Below are 22362 nucleotides of genomic sequence, written 5' to 3' on the forward strand. Positions count from 1 at the left end.
GAAACCCCCCACAAATGACCCCATTTTGGAAACGAGACCCCCTAAGGAACTTATCTAGATGTGTGGTGACCATTTTGAACCCCCCAGGGCTTCACAGAAGTTTATAATGCCCAGGCATGAAAATAAAAAAATCGTATTTTTTCCACAGACATGATCAATTAGTCCCCAATTTTTTCATTTTCCCAAGGGTAACAGGAGAAATTGGACCCCAAAAGTTGTTGTCCAATTTGTCATGAGTACGCTAACACCCCATATGTGGGAGAAAACTACTGTATGGACACACGTCGGGGCTCGGAAGGGAAGCAGTGACGTTTTGGAATGCAGACTTTGATGGAATGGTCTGCGGGTGTCTGCGTTTGGAGAGCCCCTGATGTACATAAACTATTGAAACTCCCCACAAGTGACCCCATTTTGGACACTAGACCCCCCACGGAACTTATCTAGATGTGTGGTGAGCACTTTGAACCCCCAAGTGCTTCACATAAGTTTATAACGCTCGGACGTGAAAATAAAAAAAAACATTTTTTTCCACAAAAATGATATTTTTGCCCCCAATTTTTTATTTTCCTATGGGTAACAGGAGAAATTGGACCCCAAGAATTGTTTTGCAATTTGTCCTGAGTAGGCTGATACCCTACATGTGGGGGTAAAACACTGTTTGGGCGCATGGCAGAGCTTGGAAGGGACGGAGCACCATTTGACTTTTTCAACTCAGAATTGGCTGGAATTGAGATCAGACGCCATGTTGCATTTGGAGAGCCCCTGATGTGCCCAAACGGTGGAAACCCCCAATTCTAACTCCAACCCGAACCCCAACACACCCCTAACCCTAATCTCAGCCCTAACCCTAACCCTAATGGAAAAATGGAAATAAATACATTTTTTTATTTTATTATTTTTCCCTAACTAAGGGGGTGATAACGGGGGGTTTGATTTACTATTTATGGCGGTATTTATATTTGGCAGCTGTCGCACGCTAAAAGACGCTTTTTATTGTAAAAATAGTTTTTGCATCACCACATATTGAGAGCTATAATTTTTCCGTATTTTGACCCACCGAGTCATGTGAGGTCTTATTTTTTGCGGGACGAGTTGACGTTTTTATTGGTACCATTTTCGGGTACGTGACTTTTTTGATCGCTTTTTATTCCGATTTTTGGGATGCAGAATGAACAAAAACCAGCTTTTCATGAATTTCTTTTGGGGGGGTGCGTTTACACCGTTCCGCATGCGGTAAAATTGATAAAGCGGTTTTATTCTTCAGGTCAGTACGGTTACAGCGATACCTCATTTATGTCGTTTTTTTATGTTTTGTCGGTTTTATGCAATGAAAACTTTTATATAAAAAATAATTATTTTTGGATTGCTTTATTCTGCAAGCTATAACTTTTTTATTTTTTCGCTGATGATGCTGTGTAGCGGCTCGTTTTTTGCGGGACAAGATGACGTTTTCAGCGGTACCATGGATATTTATATGCATCTTTTTGATCGCGCGTTATTACACTTTTTGTTTGGCGGTATGATAATAAATCATTATTTTTTGCTTCGTTTTTTATTTTTTAAGGGGTTCGCTAAAGGGGTTAACTAATGGGACAGTTTTATAGGGCGGGTCGTTACGGACGCAGCGATACCTAATATGCATTTTTTCTATCTGCTATTGATGTCTAATGAAGTGCATTGTTCTCTTTTATTTGTCATTTTGACCATGATATGTCTGCCATGAATTTAATGGTATGTAATGTTTTTTGATGTAATCAGGTTATTCCTGGTTGGAATTTCTAATTGGATATCATTGTTATTTTCGTTTAGATAATACCCTTAATAAAGGCCTATTAGGCCGAAACATTGGGATTCTGTATGACTGGCTGTCCTAATAAACTTGTCGAATCTACAATTCTCTATGATGCCTCAGGTTTACCTGATTATTTACATTATTTTTTCCTGACGGCTTAGTTTGCTGTTACCCCATTTTTGATTATTGCTTCTGTCTTCAGTCACATTATCAATAAACATTAGTGCTCTAGTGCCATAGGAAGCCATGTATGCCCATACCATCACACTGCCTCCACGATGTTTTACAGAGGTTTGTGTGCTTAGTATAATGAGCCGTTCCAAGCCTTCTCTAGACTTTCTTCTCATTCATTCTGGTACAGATTGATCTTCGCTTGCTGAAAAAACACTTTCTAAAATATAATTTTTAAGTTTAAAATTAAAAGACACAATCAAATTATGTGCTGGTAATAGTGGTAACCTAAAAAGGTAGTTCATTACAATCATTATTTATTACCTTGAGGCTTTTTGTCAGCCCCTAGAGAGATATAAAATTTTTTTTTAATGCACATTTGCACCTTCACTTAATGGGTATTAAGACTGTGTCTTTTAATTTTAAACTTAATAAAAGTTATATTTTAGTAAGGTTTTTTTTTCAGTAAGCTGTTTTCACCCTTCAATATACCGAATTGTGTAAGACTACAGGTTGATCTTAGTTTCATCTTTCCAAAGGATGCTTTTCCAAGACGGGGCTGGTTTCTTTAGATGTTTTTGGCAAACCCTAATCTGACCTTTCCAATTTTAATGATTACTGTTTTGCACCTTCTGGTAAGCTCTCTGAATTTGCTCTCATGAAGTCTTCTCTTTATGGTATATAATTCATAGAGGGCCCTGCCCTAACATACTGATGAATCAGGCTTTTGTGAAAATATTGGAATTTGTGAAAATGTTGCCATCTTCAAATCTTTAATTTTTATGACCTTAAACTGGAGCGTAATCACACAAAATAGTTAGTAAATAACATTTACCACATGTCAGCCTTACCTCAGTACCATTTTTTGAAATGTAATTTTATTAGGAATTTACAAGGGTTAAAATATAAGTAACCTCATTTTTTCAACAAAATTCATGAAACCAATTTTTTTTTTTTGGGGATCACATTTTAAGTGATTTTGAGGGGCCTATATGATAGAAAATATCCCAAAGTGACACCATTTCAAGAACGCCACCTCTCAAAGTGCTCAAAACCACATTCAAGATGTGTGTTAACCCTTTGGTTGCTTCACAGGAATTAAGGCAATGTGGAAAAAATTTATTTTTTTTTTTTACTTTTTCCAACAAAAATGTTGTTTTAGACCCAATTTTGTTATTTTCACAAAGGTAACAGGAAAAAGTGGACCCAAAATTTGTTATGCAATTTCTTCCGGGTACGCAGTTACCAAATATGTAGTGGAAAACTAATGTTTGAACGCACAGCAGGGCTCAGAAGGGAAGGAGCACCATTTGACTTTTGGAATGTAAAGTTGGCTGCAATCAATAGCTGACGTCATGTCTCATTTGCAGAACCATTGATGTGCCTAAACAGTGGAAACACCCCACAAGTGACCCCATTTTGGAAGCTAGACTCCTCAAGGAATTTACGTAGATGTGGGTCGAGCATCTTGAACCCCCAGGTGCTTCACAAAATGTTATAACATTGTGCTGCGAAAATAAAAAATCACATTTTTTCCACAAAAATGTTGTTTTAGCCCCATTTTTTATTTTCACAAGACAAGGGTAACAGACTTTGCACCTTATTAGTAACTTTCCTTTCTTTGCAGTTTGTGGGACCTCACCTGGAAAATGTTTCCCTGGTACTATACTGGCACCTTCAGTTCCAGAATTACTGGGGCCTTTCCCTTCTTGACTTCCAAATATTAGGGCCTTGATCACTACCTCCTGAAACAGAAGGAATGTGTCGGTCTGCCCTGCACATCGTGATAGCATGTAAGCGTTATACATTGAAATCTGTACGAGGTGCACTTCCAGCTTATTTTTTTAGCATACCTTTGCTTTCTGCATGGCACTCTTTGATTGGAGGACTTGATCAGAGAGATCAACTCCCCCCCCCCCCCCCCATGTTCTTTTTGTACTCCAAGACACACTCTGGTTTGGGGACCTGTGTACCTCTTACAACACTGGGGGTGCCGCCATTATCAAGTGTTGTGGTCAAGAAATAGCCATCCCTCTTGTCCTTATACTTGACAACCAGCATGTTGGCGTTACATTGGGCTCTGCTCACACCCTTTCTGAGCAGCTGCCCAATTAGAATCTTAGGGATTTGTCCATGTTTTTGCGGACAGTACCTCTTGCTGCGGAAGCCCTGGCAGAGAGGGATTAAAGAGTGGGAAGGTGATGTAGAAGTTATCTACATAGAGCCGATAACTCTTTTCCATCATTGGGTGCACCAAATCCCACACAATTTTCACATTCACTCCCAGGACAGGGTGGCATTCAGAAGGTTGAGTCAGGTTTCCTTCCCTTCATTAACCCTAAATCTGTGGGTGTACCCTGAGGTCCTCTTGCACATTTTAATTTTGTACCTGGCCTTCTTACTGGGCAAGTATTCCCGGAAATTAAACTTCCCCTTGAATTGCTTTAGGGACTCACCTACACAGATATGCCTTTGGGACATGCACAAGGCAGCAAATTTTCTGCGGATGTGTTCAATAACCAACCTAACTATCACAAGTTGGTCAAAGTTGGGTCATCGTGGCCCAGATAAAATTTATACGCCCAACAATTTTTAAACCAAAATCCAACTTCATCATTTGCTAGCTGGACCCCCATAGATGCAGTAGAAATTATGAAACTTTGGGGTATTCTTCTTCACATGGATAAGTGAAGGAGAAAGTTCTCACGCTATCGGCGACGTCAGTGTGTAAGCGGAGTTCATCTCCTTTGAACTACGTTCACCTTATTCACGTCACCGTGAGACACTAATGCTGCTCTATGATGCACAGCTCAGCGTGTCTGCTGGATGACAGGCTGAACGCTCACATCAAGATAATGTTCAGTGTAGCATCTAGATGTAGCAGAGCAAGTCTTGTCACGGGACAACTGGATTATCTTCTCATCAGACAGGTGAGTAATATGGTTGTTTATTATATTTTGTCTTTTACAGGTGAAATGGGCATCAATGGATTATGCATAAAAGCAGAGTATAACTTTGCTTTAATTAAAATAAAGACACTGACAACTTTATTAAAAATATTAAACGGACTTTATGCTGGCCTTTTTTTTTTTTACAATATAACTATGGGGTAAGTAATGGGTGTGTCTTATAGACACCTCAATTATTAACCCATGGGCTTGATGTCAGCGGCCATAAAACAGCTGACCTCGACCCCAAACACATTACCTCACTTGCGTCACACAAGGGTAAGTGGGAATGGCAGGGCAAAGTGCCAGAATTGGTGCATCTAATAATGGTGCCTTTTCTGGGGCGGCTGCAGACTGCTAGTTTTAGGCTGGCGAGGGCAACTATCCATGGTCCCGTCCAGTGTGAGAATACCAGCCTCAACTATATGCTTCTGCTTGGCTGGTTGTCAAAAATGTGAAGGACCCCCCTGCCTTTTTTAAAATTTAAATAATGTAAAAAAGAAAAAAAATAGCATGAGACACGGCTATTTTTGATATTCAGCCATGATTAAAGCTGACAGCTGGGGGTTGCAGCCCGCAGCAGCTGTCAGTTTTGCCTGTGCTGGTTATTAAAAATAGAAGAGATCTCACGTCATTTTATTTATTGCACATGTGCTGACTCATGAATACACATCAGCCTCACCTGCTCTCGCTGCCATCTGTAACAGCAAGCGTACACTGATGAGAGTAGTACTTTCATCAGCCGACGCCTGTGACAGATTCTAACCATTTTAGCGCCGGTCACAGCTGCTGGCTCACGTTGTCATCTGACAGCATGGGAACGCAGCTCTCTGACCAGCGGTAACAATCTTACCACCAATCAGAGCCACCGGCATTTCTAACGCTATGACAGATGACAGCGTGGGAAACTGATGATGATGTTCAGGATGCCGAACCCGAAACAGTAACATGGACTTCCTGGAGAAGTCAGTGTTCTGGGTCTGGGCACGGATACTAGATGTTCGGTACAGATCCAGAAATTTCCTGTTCGGGTTCGCCCATCACTAATTAGGAGATCTCATGAATGACACCGGCTATAAGTGTCTTTGGATATATCAGAGTATGATGCACCCCTATTGAGACATATCCGCCATATAAGCTGTATATTTTTTCATGAAGGAGGGTATATTGTTACTGTATTTGTTAATCGTTAGAAAACATATATTCATTAAAAGTATATGTGATATCATATATTTGAATATTCCTCTATTTTCCCAGTGATAATTCACATTTTTTTGTTTTTTTAATTTTGTTGTGCTGATTATATGTTTAAGTAACATTTAAAAGTTATCCCGTGTCCACAGGATAGGGGATAACTTTCAATTGCTATCGGTCAGACTGCTGAAGTCTCCACCAAATCAGAAAGCCAGGACTCAGAGCCCCGATTGAATGGAGTAGAGGTCAATTATGCACACTAAGGGCTCATACTCATTTGCGAGAGTCTCTCGCATGAAAACCTGGGAATGGAGCGTGCGGCTGCATAGAAATACATGTAGCCGCATGCTCCGGTCCAAGTGCCGGCGGCAGTGGCCGCTTTTCATGCGAGAGACTCGCATGAAAATCAGGCGAGTCTCTCGCAAGTGAGTATGAGCCCTAATGGAAAGGTTGGACTCCCAACAATCAAAATTATCCCCTATCAAAGGATAACTTTTAAACTTGAGAACACCTCTTTAATAAGTAAAGAATAAGGATATGGCCCTCTGAAAAATCTGTCTTGACGTTTCAACTTGTCTGTCTTGTTCAGTGGTGGTGGTTTCAGCCTTCCTTAACTTGGCCATGTCTCTGCGTGCTGAACATCTTGTACTTCTGGCACCACAAGGTTACAGTTTTGGAGTATGACAGCACTGTGGGAAAATGGGTTACTGGTTGCTTCACTTTTGATTCTTCTCAAATCTTTTGTGCATTTTTTTTCCCTCAATCTTTTTTTTTTTTTGCAAAATGTTTCCTATTTGCAACAAAGCTTTTGCTGGTTCTGTGATCACAATATCGTCGCAATTTCAAAAGTGCTGCATCCCGCTATGAGACTTAAACATGTTTTACTTTTCAGTCAGTTATATATTTTTTGCCTACTTGCCTAAGAACAGTCTAATAATTCTGCATACCTTGATAAAGGGTTGTTAATTTCCTTAAGCTACATCCTCCCTCATTACACCAAAATACATCACCTGATCTGATTCTACTAAATATTCAAATTTGTACAGCTTTGAGTTGGAAATTCTGCATAAAAATTGAGTTATTGTTGAAATACTCAGTTGCCTAATAATTGTGCACATAGTGTAGTGCTCAATTAGTTGGTATTATCTTATATTATGCTGACATCTTGTGGACATTTTATGGTTACTACATGGTCTACCTGGCTCCAACTATATGTTAGATTGACACTTGTTTTCTTTAAAAAGCATAGCTTCTAAAAAGTAAAAGGGCAACATACATTCTGCCTGTAAGGCTACATTCCCACGAGGAGTTTTTGATATTGCAAATTTTCTGCACCCTTTAAGTAAAATGTTACTTTTTTTCAAAAATATGCAGCGTAAAAAAACTCAAACACTCATTGTAGGAAAGTAGCCCCCCAGTATTGAATGAGAATGACCTCAAACTGCCAGGAATGAAGACCAGAATATCCTTCTGATTGACTTCTACCATTAGAGATCTGGTAATCTGGGTCGAGGGCTTTGTCTCTTCCTCTATTGTAGGAGATAAAATTTGACTTTAAGTTCTCCTTGCACAAGCTGGAACACAAGCTTTCAACCATAGACCACCCTCAGATAAATGAGTGGTGGTCGAGATGCATTTTTCTTCTTTTTGGAGAAGTTGGATCTAAGAAATTAAACTTACCATATTTGACTTGGAGAAAATTGCTAGGCTCAGTATAGAAATCAGGTCAGAGGAATGAACAAGTCCTCCAACTCCTAGAGGGCCTAAGGGTACCGTTACACGTAGCGATGCACCAGCGATCCCGACGATATGGATCGCTGGTGCATCGCTAAGTGGTTGCTAGTGAGCTGCCACACAGGCAGATCTCACCAGCGACATAGCAGGGGTCGGGGGTCGCTACTTACCTGTCAGACACGGCGATCCTGACATTCTCCCGCCCACGTCCACGCCTCGCTCGTCGGCGCCACAGGAAGCCCAGCAGGAAGCGCCCGACAAGAAATGGTCCAGGAGCTTCTTGCGTGACCAACGATGAGCAGCGGGGGAGCCGGTCAGAGGTAAGTATCACATGCAGCGATATCGCTACCAATATCGCTGCAACGTCACAAAATCGGTGACTTTACAGCGATATTGCTAGCGATATCGCAGTGTGTAACGGGGGCTTAAGGCTTTCAGAGTGCATTACTTCCTTGCTACTCTGTTATCTGTCAAATGGAAATCCCTGGTTAAAGCTTCTCTTCTTAACATGTTCAAGATAATGTATCCTCTTCCAGAGAAACTGTGTGGGTGGCTACCTCAAAAGGTATTTTTCATAGCATAGCTGAAGACTCTATACAATGTTATTCTCATAGCCCGTTGTTATCAGACCCTTGCTCTCCTAGGCATGTTAATCAGCTGTGAGAAGGCAATAATCATCTTTCCACAGAGATTTTGTATCTGGGTAACGTAAGACCTCTGCAGTTAAATTTTAGGACAGTTAGAACAAGTCACAAGAAGTCCAATTCTTTCAAGAAGTAAAGTCTGTCAAATGGGTTTTAATTTCCACTTGTCCACTGGCTCATTGTGACCACATAAGCAAGGCTGGGGAGCCTATTGGAATGATTTCATGGGTCAGAGTACTTGATTTTAAGAAAAGAACTTCATTCCCTTCAGTCTCAGGGAAATGAATTTCTTCTCAAGATTAAAAGATGCTCCGTAAAAATCCACACAGACATTTACACTGATGCGATCAATATAAATTGCCCAGTACAAGAGCAACATCTTTAAACAATGAGTCCTGTCTGTTACTCCACCTGGCAGAATTATATCTCCGGTATGGCCCCACACAGTCCTCACTACAGTATAATGGGACCCTGCATTGCCTTCCATACAGTCTAATGGCCACAAAAAGTGCTCCATATAGTATAATGGGCTCAACATAGTGCTCACGACAGTATAATGGGGCCCTGCATTGCTTTTCAGTACAGCATAATAGCCCCACATACTGCTCCATACAGTATAAGTACCATAAAATGCGCTTCATACAATATAATGGCCCCACATAGAGCTCCATACAGTATAATTGTTAGAAAAAATGCTCCATACTTTATAATGGTCCCACAGTGCTTTATACAGTATAAAGGGCCCCACATATACTGCATGGAGCTCTAATGGTCAAAAAATGCTCCATACAGTATAAAGGGCTCTACATAGTGCTCCGTACAGTAAAATGGCCATAAAATGCACTACATACAATATAATAACCCCACATAGTGCTCCATACAGTATAATTGTCAGAAAAATGCTCCATACAGTATAAAGGGCCCCACATAGTGCTCCATACAGTATAAAGGGACCACATAGTGCTCCATACAGTATAATGGTCTAAAATGCGCTCCATACAATATAAAGGGCTCCGTGCAGTATAATGGTCAGAAAAATGCTACATACAGTTTAATGGCCCCACACAGTACTCCGTTCTGTATAAAGGGCCCCACATAGTGCTCCATACAGTAAAATGGTCCCACAGTGCTCTAAACAATATAATAGCGACACATGGTGCTCCATACAGTATAATGGCCTCACATAATGCTCAATACAGTCTCATAGGGCCCACATTGTGCTCCATACAGTGTGATAGGCCCACATAGTGCTTCATATAGTATAAAGACTCCACTCTACTGAGACTTCACATGCAAAGGGGGGAAAGCTTTCAACTGTACCAGCATCTAGGATGCCTATATATCAATAGTTGAAAGTACAATGCCGAGTGGGGGACCAAATATACTAGGGAGACCCGCACGGCGTCGCAGGCCAAACATACTCACCCTGCGGGCTAAATTTGACCCACGGGCCAGAGTTTGACATATGTGGTTTAGTGAATTCTATTGAGCAGTGGGTTGGACACAATGACCCTGGATGATCCTTCCAACTCTAACATTCTATGATTCCTCCATCTGTTAGCAGTTTATATTCCAGCATTTATCAAGCATTTATCAATGTTCTAGCAGACGGGTTACACAAAGACATAAGTTCTGAGAGAATGGTCACTGGATCCAGAAATATTTTCTTACATATGCGTCCATGGCCAGCCAGTTGTGAACCAATAGGCATCAAAGGCGATTATCAACTGTCCAGTATTTTGCTCACTGTTGAAAGAAGACAAAGTGCCACCTACGCCCGAAACGGCCATTGTCCTTCCATCTCCCTGCATATCTCCCCTCACACGCCGCTTTGGATGTCCATATGAACTGAAATAAAGGACTACTTTTCTCCACAGGAAACAGTGAGTGCTGCCCTTCTATATGTTTTCATGTTTGCACACTACTTATTGGCTACTGCACCACAAGCATCGAAAGTTTCCTGAACAGCTGTTACTGTTTTTTACAGCGATTCATCCACTGGTGCCTACATATTCCTCACCTGTTTTGAATCAAGAGGGCCCATCCTAGTAGATATGAGTTGACCTCAGTTGCAGAATGCAGTTCTGCATCTATTAAGCAGATATGTACTGCAGAACCTGCTCCTCTCCTTCTGCCTTAAATACAGGACAGGTATTCAGAAGAGATTTCCTTTAGGTTAGTTCTGATGTCATGGTAAAGGTCCCACCCATGAAGTCACGATTTATCATTTAAATCTGTGTTTTCACTTAGTCTTGTCAACAGCACAAGTCTCTTCCTTATAACCCCTTTTCTTTCTTTTTTTTTTTTTTTTAAATCAAACTACGTGAAAAATTATACAATGAGGGTGTCGTGTTAGGGTCCTTTTCTACAGACTCTGACAATCAAAAATGCCTATGAACTAGGGCCCTCAGGGTCTCATCTCCTCTTTATATACATACATGCTGTCAGCGGGAGCAGAATCTGCCATAAGTTCTATCAAGAGAAAGTGGGAGCGGCTCATCCCTAATACGCAAGAAGAGGAGTGGGAGATTTTGGAATCTCCGATTGGAGTATCACCATCTATTAACAACAGAATGATACAATTATATATAATTAATCAGTCGTATTTGACTCCGACACGACTTTTTCGGATGGGTCGATTCCAATCATCAGAATGTTTACGGTGCCACTCTCCAGACGCAGATTTTATTCATATGGTATGGCAGTGTCCCACTGTCCTACATTACTGGAATGAGGTGACATCATTACTGTCATCCCTAGTACAAGCCCCGATCCCTCTAGAGTCGCTGGTCTGCTTGTTTGGGGTATGGGATGAGGAGATCTGGGATTGATATAATGGGGTCTCCCTGCGTGAGACATTTATGGCACGGAAGGTACTGGCACTACGGTGGATTGGAACTTTGTGCTCCTTCCTTAGAATTTGGATTGACTTGGTGAATTCAATTGTTCCATACGAGCGCATTATACCAAAATAGGGGATGCCCGGGTAAATTTGAAAAGATTTGGGGGAGGTGGAACTCATCTCATCTTACCCTGCAAGGCTGAGACATCACATATGAGATAATATGCTGTAGGACACTAGGCTGCGAAATAGTAGATATTAGTTGATGTAGTGGTAGTCGTAGTTTAGTTTAGGAATTTCTGATTAGATTTCATTATCCGAATAGTATGCTGAAGGCTTGTGAGATTTGATCGATATACATGTTTTATAATCTATAGCCAACTGTCCTTTGCGCATGAAAAAACAAAAAAACTGAACTGAAGTAGAATTGAATGACATGCATGATGTAAAAGCATGTTCACATTGGCCATAAAAGCAAGCAAAACCAAAGGAAAAAACAATGTATGCATATACCCTAATAAAAATAAATAAGTAAAAAAGCAAGTGCATTAAATAACATAGGGTACTTAGTAAACACTATTTTGATCAAAAAAGTATAAAGCTGTCCCACCACGACAAGGTGTACCCATTTGAGACAGTAACTACACTAACGGTTAAAACCTACCTAGTGTGAATAGTAGCAGAAACACTCTTTAAATCTGATCACGTTCCTAAGTTAAAAGATAGGTACTTCAACACCTGGTTCCATAGCACAAATCCTGAATCAAAGTCCAAAGGTGTCTCCATCGCAGTCCATAAGTCATTAGCATTTTCTCTTATTGATACACTTGTAGAGATACAGGGTAGATATATCTTTCTCAAGATAAAAATTGCAGACTCAAAGGTAGACTCTTCTTCTGGGAGGGAGGCTGTTTCGGTGAGACAGCTGTGCTCTCTTAAAGGGGTTCTCCATGCCCTCCGACTGACAGATGTTTGGAGGATAATGAATCCTCAGGGGAAGGATTGCACATATTATTCTCATATACATAATTCTTATAGCCGCATCGACCTCTTTCTCTTGAGCCACCATGCTTTGTCCTGGCGACCCAAGGCCACAATCGGATACATTCTGTGGTCGAACCACGCTCCGATTTTTCTGTCCTTATCTCTGCCGTCTCTGGTCCAACGTTCTTGGACTTGGAGATTGAATGATAACCTAATCAAGGATACTTTATGTGCTTCAGAACTGAAAGAGTCTATTGACTCCTTTATCCAAATACATGACTCTGACCAAACTTCAGCTCCCTTGCAATGGGAGACTTTGAAATGCGTTATGAGAGGGATTCTGATAAAGCATGGTTCTAGGTTAAAGAAAGCGAGAGCTCAGAAAGTGGATGAATTATTACAGCAAACTCATTCCCTTGAAATTTCACACAAACAATCTGCTTCCACGCTTGCTGACTTGACAAAAAAAAAAGAAATGAATTAAGAGAAATTTTAGATAAAAAATATTTTCAATCCATGGAAAAATCTAAACGTTTTTTCTATGACCTATCGTACAAGTGCAGGAGACCATTATCCAGACTGCTCCATCCATGTGCGTCGGCTACATTTATTCCGTTTGTTAAAAAACAAAATGGCAGGGATACACACAACCCAAAAGAAATTGTGGATCTCTTTTCAGTCTTACTATGAGAATTTATACAACATTAAGAACCAATTTGCAGATATGCCCCCATTAGACCTCTCCTATAAGATAAAAGAAGACATTCAGGAAACATCCCTACCTATGTTGAGTAGTTCAGCTCTGAAAGCTTTAGAGGAGGAGATTTCAATAGAGGAGATCGATTCGGCAATACGGTCCTCTCCGTCGGGTAAATTGCCCTGGTCCAGACGGATTCACACCGGTGTTTTATAAAAACTTTAGGGAAAAACTCTCTCCAATAATGGCAAAAACTTTCAATGCTATTGATTAAAGTACTGGATTTGTTCCCCAGTCTTTAGAAGCACACATTAGTGTGCTCCCTAAGCCAGGTAAAGACCCTTCGATAATTGCCAACTTTAGGCAGATTTCTCTCTTAAACATGGACATTAAATTATTTTCAAAAATCTTAGCTGAGAGGCTAGCCCCTTTACTTCCTTCCCTAGTCAATAATGATCAGGTAGGATTCGTCAAAAAACGAGAAGCCCGGGATAATACTATTAAGACATTACTTATCTCCAAGGCAAAAACTAGCTCCACACCACTAGGTCTTTTATCTGTAGATGCAGAGAAGGCTTTCGATAGAGTCCATTGGGGGGTTTATGGAGGAAGCCTTGAGACAGATAGGTCTAGGTCCTCATTTTCTACAGAAAATCTTAGCCTTATATAATGGTCCAACAGCGCGGGTTAGAATAAATGGTTCATCATCCAGCCCATTTAAGATCAACAATGGAACCAGACAGGGCTGCCCACTTTCTCCATTACTTTACGTAGTGGTAATGGAACACCTAGCCAACGCTATCAGAAATAATATCAATATTCATGGATACACAATAGGACCTAACTCTTATAAAACAGCTCTGTATGCAGATGATTTACTCCTTTATATATCACAACCACAAATATCGTTTCCAATGATTTTAAAAGAATTTGATAGGTTCGGATCACTTAGTAATTTTAAAGTCAATTATTCCAAATCAGAAGCCTTAAATATATCCCTTTCTCAGAATGAGGTCCTTCAAATCATGAATAAATTTCTATTTAAATGGCAAGGAAAGTCATTGAAATATCTAGGGGTCGTGGTCCCTTCTGATCCTAATAAATTGTTCGAGCTTAACTATCAAACGTTGTTAAGCAGAACATACAGAGACCTAGCGAATTATAGTAAATTTAAACTATCTTGGTTTGGAAGGATGAATACTATAAAAATGGACGTTTTACCCCGTTTCTTATACATATTCCAAACTATACCGATTTCCCCCCTCATAGTTTCTTCTGTAAATTACGATCAGCTTTAACCAAATTCATATGGGGTAAACTCAAACCTCACATAAGCATACAGACCCTTTCTCGACCTAAATCTATAGGTGGTGCTGGTTTTCCCAATTTTAAGAGGTATTTTCAGGCTACTACATTACTTAGGATTCTAGACTGGCACTTTCGGGCTGATGCTAAACAATGGGTGGGGGTGGAACAGGAGGGTTTAGATGTCCCTTTAAGACATCTGCCGTGGTGTTCTGGGGAGTCATTGACTATTGTCAATTGTCATTGAACTAGAGACACACTTAAAAATATGGCACACTCTGAGAAAGAAAGGGTTCCCAGATAGGAATATTAGCCCACTTACATCATTGTTTTTCATACCATCCTTTCTCCCTGGATACTTGTGCGGATCTTTTCTCGGTCGGAGGGCACTGGAGGATACCCGATTGTTTCAGGTGCTAGAAAATGGGGAGTTGCCTTCTTTTGTCTCTATACAGGCTCAGTCTCCAAATGAGAAAATTAGGTGGATTGAATACCGTATATACTCGTGTATAAGTTGAGATTTTCAGCCCATTTTTTTGGGCTGAAAGTCCCCCTCTCGACTTATACACGAGTCATATACCGGGGGGGATCGGCGGGGGAGGGGGAGCTGGGGTGTCAATCATACTCACCCTTCTCTGCAGCTCCCCTGCTTGTTACATGTTGTCGGCGCTGCTCTCTTCCTGCTTCAGCTGTCAAACGGTACCCGCTCATTAAATATGCGCATATTTAATGAGCGGGTTCACGTGACCGCTGAACCAGGAAGAGAGCAGCGCCGACAACATGGAACACGAAGAGGAGCTGCAGAGACAAGCGTCAGGACCCGGTGAGTATGAAGGGGGGGTTGGGAGGCATATTCACCTGTCCCTGCGCTCTGCTGTCTTGCGTCCTCTGCAGTGACATTCAGGTCAGAGAGCGCTATCGCTCTCTGCCTGCACAGTCACTGCAGAGCGCAACGCTGATGAGCAGGGGGCAGCGACTGAGGTGAGCATACAGGTTTTTGTTTTTTTTTGTAAGGGAGGCAGCGGCAGCAGCAATGGGGCCACTCACTGTGCAAATAACTGGGGCCACTCACTGTGCAGAAAAGCTGGGGCCACTCACTGTGCAGAAAAGCTGGGGCCACTCACTGTGCAGAAAAGCTGGGGCCACTCACTGTGCAGATAACTGGGGCCACTCACTGTGCAGAAAAGCTGGGGCCACTCACTGTGCAGAAAAGCTGGGGCCACTCACTGTGCAGAAAAGCTGGGGCCACTCACTGTGCAGAAAAGCTGGGGCCACTCACTGTGCAGATAACTGGGGCCACTCACTGTGCAGATAACTGGGGCCACTCACTGTGCAGATAACTGGGGCCACTCACTGTGCAGAAAAACTGGGGCCACTCACTGTGCAGATAACTGGGGCCACTCACTGTGCAGAAAAGCTGGGGCCACTCACTGTGCAGAAAAGCTGGGGCCACTCACTGTGCAGATAACTGGGGCCACTCACTGTGCAGAAAAGCTGGGGCCACTCACTGTGCAGATAGCTGGGGCCACTCACTGTGCAGAAAAGCTGGGGCCACTCACTGTGCATCATAACTGGGGCCACTCGCTGTGCATCATAACTGGGGCCACTCACTGTGCATCATAACTGGGGCCACTCACTGTGCATCATAACTGGGGCCACTCACTGTGCATCATAACTGGGGCCACTCACTGTGCAGAAAAGCTGGGGCCACTCACTGTGCATCATAACTGGGGCCACTCACTGTGCAGATAACTGGGGCCACTCACTGTGCAGATAACTGGGGCCACTCACTGTGCAGATAACTGGGGCCACTCACTGTGCAGATAACTGGGGCCACTCACTGTGCAGAAAAGCTGGGGCCACTCACTGTGCAGAAAAGCTGGGGCCACTCACTGTGCAGATAACTGGGGCCACTCACTGTGCAGATAACTGGGGCCACATACTGTGCATCATAACTGGGGCCACATACTATGCAGATAACTGAGGCCACTCACTGTGCACCCTCGACTTATACGCGAGTCAATACATTTTTCCCAGTTTTTTTAGGTAAAATTAGGGGGGGTCGACTTATACACGGGTCGACTTATACACGAGTATATACGGTACTTGCAATTGCAATCCTTCCTAGTGACACATAATTTTGATAAAATTTCGATTTCAAACTTCACCTTTTTTGAGAAATTGTTCGTAGAGGAAAATAAGCCTTCACATGCCATATCTGTGATTTATGGGGGATTAAGCAGAGAGGGTGAAGCGGAGAAGTTAACATTTCAGCAGGCGTGGGAGAGACTTGGGGATGGGCTTGTCTCCTGAGGAATGGGAGAGGGTTTTCTCTTCACTCATAAACTTGCTAGCTCTGGGATTGCACAAGAGAAGAACTATAAAATACTTATGAGATGGTATTGTTACCCTTCTAAACTACATGCAATGTATCCAGCAGTTTCAGGGGTTTGTTGGAGATGCGAGAGGGAGGTGGGCTCTATGATTCGCATTTGGTGGGAATGCTCTAAGATCAAGCCATTCTGGGAGAAGGTTTTTGACAATTATCAACGAATCACGGGAAACCGTGTAGCAAGGTCCCCTCAAATAGCTCTTCTGTCAATTTTACCTTCTTCAATAGGGACTAAGAAGAGAGATATTCTTCGGTTTTGTCTAACAGCAGCATGAATGGTAATCCCGCGGTTTTGGAAACTTACAAACCCCCCTGACATATTAGACTGGTATAAGGAAATGGTCAATCTGTGTAGAATGGAGGAGCTGTCTGCAGACTGCAATGGTACAAACGATAAATTTAGAAGGATTTGGAGTGGATGGATTTTGTTTCAGGACTCACCTGATTTCCATAATTTGCTCCACTGAATTTTTCAGTTACATAGGAATTTGCACATAAAAAAAAAATATATTATATAATTTTAACCCCTTCATGACCCAGCCTATTTTGACCTTAATGACTTGGCCATTTTTTGCAATTCTGACCAGTGTCCCTTTATGAGGTATTAACTCCGGAACGCTTCGACGCATCCTAGCGATTCTGATAATGTTTTTTCGTGACATATTGGGCTTCATGTTAGTGGTAAATTTAGGTCAATAATTTTTGCGTTTATTTGTGAAAAAACGGAAATTTGGCGAAAATTTTGAAAATTCCGCAATTTTCAAATTTTTAATTTTTATTCTGTTAAACCAGAGATGTATGTGACACAAAATAGTTACTAAATAACATTTCCCACATGTCTACTTTACATCAGCAACATTTTGGAAACAAATTTTTTTTTTTTGTTAGGAAGTTATAAGGATTAAAAGTTGACCAGCGATTTCTCATTTTAACAACAAAATTTACAAGACCATGTTTTTTAGGGACCACCTCACATTTGAAGCTACTTTGAGGGGTCTATATGGCAGAAAATACCCAACAGTGACACCATTCTAAAAACTGCACCCCTCAAGCTACTCAAAACTACATTCAAGATGATTATTAACCCTTCAGGTGCTTCACAGGAACTAAAGCAACAAGGAAGGAAAAAAAATGGACATTTTAATTTTTCCAACAAAAATGTTCTTTTAGCATCAATTTTTTCATTTTCCCGTGGGTAAAAGGATAAAATGGATCCTAAAATTTGTTGGGCAATTTCTCCTGAGTACAACGATACCTCATATGTGGTCATAAACCACTGTTTGGGTGCACGGCAGGGCCCGGAAGGGAAGGAGCGCCATTTGACTTTTTGAATGGAAAATTAGCTCCAATCGTTAGCGGACACCATGTTATGTTTGGAGAGCCCCTGTGTGCCTAAACTTTGGAGCTCCTCCACAAATGACCCCATTTTGGAAACTAGACCCCCTAAGGAGCTTATCTAGATGTGTGGTGAGCACTCTGAACCCCCAAGTGCTTCACATAATTTTATAACGCAGAACCGTGAAAAATACTTTATTTCCCTCAAAAAATTATTTTTAGCCCACTATTTTTTATTTTTACAAGGGTAACAGGATAAATTGGACCCCAAAAATTGTTGTCCAGTTTGTCCCGAGTACGCTGGTACCCCATATGTGGGGGGGGCGACCACTGTTTGGGCACACGTTGGGGCTTGGAAGGGAAGTAGTGACGTTTTGAAATGTCGACTTGATGGAATGGTCTGCGGGCGTCATGTTACGTTTGCAGAGCCCCTGATGTACCTAAACAGTGGAAATCCCCCACAAGTGACCCCATTTTGGAGACTAGACCACCCAAGGAACTAATCTAGATGTGTGGTGAGCACGTTGAACCCCCAAGTGTTTCACAGAATTTTATAACGTATAGCCATGAAAATAAAAAAAATTTTCTCCACAAAAATTTTTTTTTTTAGCCTCCAATTTTTAATTTTCCCAAGGGTAAGGGGAGAAATTAGACCCCCAAAGTTGTTGTGCAATTTTTCATGAGTACACTGATACCCCGTATGTGGGGCTAAACCACTGTTTGGGCACACGTCGGTGTTGTGAGTTCATTTTCCCCTTCACCATTGAGGTCTGATGAACTCCCTCTTCTGGTGAAGGAAGTTAGTGAGGCTGATTACAAAGCACCTGAGCAGAATGATGATGACTGGGTTACTGGGATAGCTGACTGGATATAAGGCAGCCGACGCCCTTTTGCCTTGCGGGTGATTACTCTGAGGGATTCTTGGAGACCAGTCTGATTCCTGCTCCTCAAAAGCTAAAAGTTTTCTGCTCTACTTTTTGCATTTGTGTTTTGGTTTTGTTTTGCCTTGTTTTTCTGGATTTCTGCCTTTCCCTGCTGGGTGAGCTGAATTCCTTTTTGCTCTGTCTTCAGATAATACCCAAGTACTGATACAGTCTTTTTGAAGCCTAGCGTCTTCAGGGCTTTTTTCCCTATCAGTCTGTTGGCTCTTGTTTTTGAGAGGGTTTTGGCGGATTGCAGACAGCAGCTTTTCTATTCTGTCCTATTTAGTTAGCTTGGGCCCCATCATTTGCTCAGCCTATCTTTCTATCTGTGTGAGTGTTTTTTCATCTTGCTTCACCCTCATATGTTGGGGGCTGCCTTATTGCTTTGGGGTCTGCTCTGGGGCAGTTTAGATTTCCCTTTCTGTCTTTAGGCTATGTAGTTCTCCGGCTGTGATCGAGGGGTCTAGGGCACCGTAGGAACCCCCCACGGCTACTGCTAGTTGTTGTTAGGTTCAGGGGTCTGCAATCCGATAGCTGCCAACTTCTCTGGTTTTCTGGACTTAGCTAGTATTTCTGTTTTTGCCTCCTACGGTGACTCATTCATAACACGTCGGGGCTCGGAATGGAGGCAGCACTGTTCGACTTTTTGAACTCAAAAGACTGCTATTGTCTACCATGGTATGTTTGACTTACTTTTAGAAGGTTGTATTCTCGTTTTTGAATACTAGATATTTTCTATGATTCTATATATTATCTGTTTGCATATAATATATTCTTTGTTTGTAAAATGCTCAATAAAATAGATTGAACATAAAATCCGCTAAAATGGCGGAGAACAGAGAGAGAGAGAGAATTTTTTTCAGACGCCAGAACTGAGTTTAGGGTTAAATTTCCGACACAGGCGTTTCTCCCGGGCATGCGCAATAGAAAATGTGGATCCGGCCGGGGAAAAAAACGTTTCATTGTCCATCCTGTTCGCTCAGCGGACGTCAAAATCTTGGCGGATCCGTAAAAAAAAGGATCGAACGGATGACCATCCGTCAAGATCCGCCGTTAATACAAGTCAATGGGGAAAAAAACGGATCCGCCAAGAAAAATGGCGGATGTTTTTTTTCGCAAAACAGTGGATTTTGACTGATGGAGAAAAACGGATGTGTGAAACAGGCCTAAGCAGCAGCTGACTGGCTGCAGAGATTCCTCTGGCAGATGTTGATCACGCCGGACCGACGTGGGATGCAGCACTGACTATGGAGATATGGTGCAAGTCTGGGAGGTGAATATCAATTTTTTTCTTTTTATTCATTGTTCCCTCTCCATTAATAAGAGATTGTTCAGAAGGGGACAACCTCTAAAAAAAAAAAATACAGCTGACACTGCCAATGTTCATAGGATTGGCAGATCAACCAATGTGCACTTGGGTCACGACACTATTTCCTATTGACAGTCCAGGACCGGGCATAATGGATTCTAACATGCTCAATTTTCTTGCCTCCGTGAGATAAACTGGCAACAACTTGTCTTCCTTTCCCCATCTAGAAAAAACTTGCTTCTTCGATTGATCCAAGCATAAGAAAGTAGGGATTAATAGCTGTCGCCTGATATCTACCGTATATTAAATGATATGAACAGTTTTGTGGGACATTTTGTTTTACTTAGATACACAGATCTCCTATCTCAGTAATGGGAAAGTGTATAATAAATATATATATTATGAAATAAAAATTAAAACTGTTACACTTTAACCTTTCAGCTATGTATGACTGTACGCGGCTTAATTGCTTACTTTTTTCTTCTGAACTCACCACTCAAGAACGAGCTGAACTTAGAGATTTTTTTTTAATATAAATATCTAAAAAAATCTATGTCCTACATTCTTTTATAATAGAGGTAAAATTCGAAAAACAGAACAATTAATAACAAAACATTATGGTGGTGAAATTAACACATACATAATAATCAAGTTTAATTATATTACAACTGCTTTGTAGAGACATTATCATATACAAAAATGTAAGAATTTGTACTTGAAAACAGATACTGTGAATTCTGAACAACAACAACTCCTTACTATTATGTATTTAAGCCGGATAATTGTCACTCTCCAGAAATTGCCAAATTCATCATAAAAGGAAAAAGAATAGTCCTTAATTAAGTATACCCCCACAAGGGGTTCAGTCATGTTCGGATTAAAAAAATAAGTAAAACAAGGAGGATAATATGGAGTTAAAGGTTTTCTTCTATCCTCTAATTAAAGTCCAATTTTGTCCACTCGGGAATAATAAAAAACAAACATAAAAATGTGCTTATTTAAATGAGCCCTTAATTACAGACATCACTGTCTAACATTTGGGCTGACTGCTGTGGTACAGTGCAAGAATCAGCTAAAACGATTACCATTTTATTTTATGCTAACCCATTTTGATTTCAATGATGACAAACATTGAAATAAAAAAAAACAAAACAGCATGTTCAAATTTTTGTAACTGCCCTAGATCACAAAATAAATCTACAGTATAAATTAAATTTTAGATTACTGTAAAATGCAAGTTTTTTTACTGCACAAAAAAATATGCATCAGAAATGCATGTGAACAAGCAGTTTAAGCGTATTTGCACATACCACATTGACTGTGAAGCAGAAATCTGCACCAAACTGCAAAAAAATAAATTGATTTTTTTCCCCAGTTGCTGTATTTAAATAAGGTATGGATATTCTGGATCTTAAAAATTGGCATTATTTGTAAATGCTATAATTCCTTGACCTAAAAAGGTTGACCTTTTTTGTCCCCCTCAATAAAACAAGACAACCCTTTAACATATTGCAGTCATTGCAATCTAGTTGACTGTCTTCATAAAATGTAAAAATTCCACCAACCCTAGCAGAGTAAACAGTAGATTAGTGCTTTGATCCCTGTCCCAAGAGGAATGAAGGTTTACAGGGCAGAATTGGCTTCTATCATCCAAATACTAAAATGTTCTTGAAAAGAGAAGTACAAATACAATACAGTCCAAAACTAATGCACGTAAAAAGTACCGTATCCTAGTTATATAAATGTTTTTCTAATGATATCTTCTTGTTGCTGGCGGTGTAGAGTCCCGATCCCCACTGCAGGTGCAGGAAGTGCGGGTCTGCTTACGAGCTGTAGCTAGAATGACAAAAAGTACCCATAATAACATTTAGTGTTGTTAAAGAGATCAGAACTATCACCAAAAACATCACGTGTGTAGGTGATGGACAACGCCCCCCCCACCTCACCATGCACAAATTACACAGCATGACTTAACCCGCAGTCCCCCTTAGGTATTCGAAACATATCTTTTACAGGTGGATTGAGCCTTGATCCTCTATGAAAAAGCGGTAAAAAATGCCAAAGAGAATCAACATATCCTCAGCAATGTAAA

General features: G+C 41.1%; 1 protein-coding gene across 4 annotated transcripts in view; it reads right to left on the reverse strand.

Annotated features, from left to right (window-relative positions):
- Positions 1 to 20778: 20778 nt before the first annotated feature.
- The window catches only part of DHTKD1 (dehydrogenase E1 and transketolase domain containing 1), a 124532-nt gene continuing 122948 nt past the window's right edge, over positions 20779 to 22362 (reverse strand). For all 4 annotated transcript variants that reach the window (XM_073588976.1, XM_073588975.1, XM_073588977.1 and 1 more), the window contains one exon: positions 20779 to 22106. In XM_073588976.1, the coding sequence (XP_073445077.1) occupies positions 22005 to 22106 (102 nt within the window). In that variant the 3' untranslated portion in view covers positions 20779 to 22004. The remainder of the gene's footprint in view (positions 22107 to 22362) is intronic.

This window comes from Dendrobates tinctorius, unplaced genomic scaffold, assembly GCF_039654945.1.
Source record: "Dendrobates tinctorius isolate UK_male_01 unplaced genomic scaffold, ASM3965494v1 ptg000105l, whole genome shotgun sequence".
Classification (NCBI taxonomy): Eukaryota; Metazoa; Chordata; class Amphibia; order Anura; family Dendrobatidae; genus Dendrobates; species Dendrobates tinctorius.